Here is a 1579-nt window from a genome sequence, read left to right on the forward strand (position 1 = left end):
ATCAAAAATGTGTTCTTATGAATAGAATATTTTTTCCAAAACCAGAATTTAAATTTGTATAACTTCTCTCCTTAGACTGATTTGGGGGAACAATTTTAAGTCTCAGAAATTCGATTCTGAGCTAACTTCTTTACAGTTCTGACCCGTTAGTAAAAAGACCCAGTTTATCCTTACCGAACCCCATTTGAAAACTGCACAGCGAAATGTTTACTTTAAACCACGTGTTAAGCGCGGTTTCACTGGTGACTGCTGGGCCATGAAATTCTATGAAGTGCAGCATCCATTCACTACCTGGGAGCTAATCCCTTCCTGGAATAACAGAGGCAAAGCTTAGGTGAACTTTATAAGCAGATACAGCTCAGAGAGAGGTATGATCACTGGTGCTGGGGTCACTCGTGGGGTTTCCCCCCTCATAGTATACATAAGCTGTGAAACAAGTATTTTAAATTCCAGCGCCATTTATGGGGCTCAAGGGTCATTCTCTATGATTACTTTTTAATGCTCTCGCCACAGAAAGCTTGGAATGGTATCATAATTTCACCTTCCTTTTAAAGCATTTGGGCCCCTTTTCCATCTCTCTTTAATCCAACAAATATTTATTGAGCCCTGAGTGGGAATATTTATTGTCCATAAAACAGATGCATGGCCCTAGAAGGTCATGTGACTGTTGTGTTGGCATGTCCTTTAGGACAAGTGTCCACACCTCAAATGGCAGCCAGAGCCGTCACACGGAGTCACCTCCAAAGCATCTACAGGATTTATAAACTTGACACCCAGAACTAGTTCAGGTTTTGCCTTTTGAACATACTTTTAATAATAATAATAATAATAACTCTTTGCCTTTGAAAACAATTTGTAGCTCATAAACATTAAGATGACCAATCAGCTTTAATTTGTTGGCATTGCACGGGCAGATCTCACGGGAATTTGGCGGCTCACTGGGCTCCTTCACGGCCTCCACGCCTTTCTAGTTGGTCACCTGCCGGGGCTCTGTGAGCCTATATCACACTGTGAATTTCTCATTGATATTTATTGACTGGATTTTGTTTTTTCTGTTTTATTGGGGATGATTGTTATGCTTCCTTAATTAAAAATAAGTAAATAAAGTGTCTCCACGGAGATTTCACTTGTCACACAAGAATGATCCGTGCAGTTTCTTGTCCGTAGTAACTGTGTCCTCCCGTGTAACTTCTCTCTTTAGCAACTGGAACTGTGTCAGAGGTTATATAAGCTCCACTTCCAGCTGCTGTTGCTTTTCCAATCCTACTGTAAGCTCATTGGCCAGGTGCATGAAGTCAGTTCCATGCCCCAGGTAAGTCTGCACAGCCTGCCGAGTCTTCCCGGGAAATCAGGGCTGGTCTTTTGCTCTTGTCCCTCTTGGGTTTGTAACTCTTCAGGCGATTTCACTCTCACATAAGTGTTTTCTTCACACACTAGCTTTCAAATAAATGTGTCTCATATTTATCTCCAGACCCGTTTTTAAGGGGTTTTCTGGCGCAGGGTCTGAATTAGGGTGAAGCAAGGGAGGCATCAGTGCTGACCCTGACAGAGAGGCCTCCTTAAATGTGGTGCTCTGGGC

The 1579-nt window shown here is 42.4% G+C and overlaps 1 protein-coding gene across 1 annotated transcript in view; it reads left to right on the forward strand.

Annotated features, from left to right (window-relative positions):
• The window catches only part of FRY (FRY microtubule binding protein), a 314552-nt gene extending 313031 nt beyond the window's left edge, over positions 1 to 1521 (forward strand). The window contains exon 55 of the mRNA XM_023740362.1: positions 1202 to 1521. Within this exon, the coding sequence (XP_023596130.1) occupies positions 1202 to 1417 (216 nt within the window). The 3' untranslated portion in view covers positions 1418 to 1521. The remainder of the gene's footprint in view (positions 1 to 1201) is intronic.
• The last annotated feature ends 58 nt before the right edge of the window (positions 1522 to 1579 follow it).

The sequence above is a fragment of the Trichechus manatus genome, unplaced genomic scaffold (assembly GCF_000243295.1).
Source record: "Trichechus manatus latirostris isolate Lorelei unplaced genomic scaffold, TriManLat1.0 scaffold00153, whole genome shotgun sequence".
Lineage (NCBI taxonomy): Eukaryota > Metazoa > Chordata > Mammalia > Sirenia > Trichechidae > Trichechus > Trichechus manatus.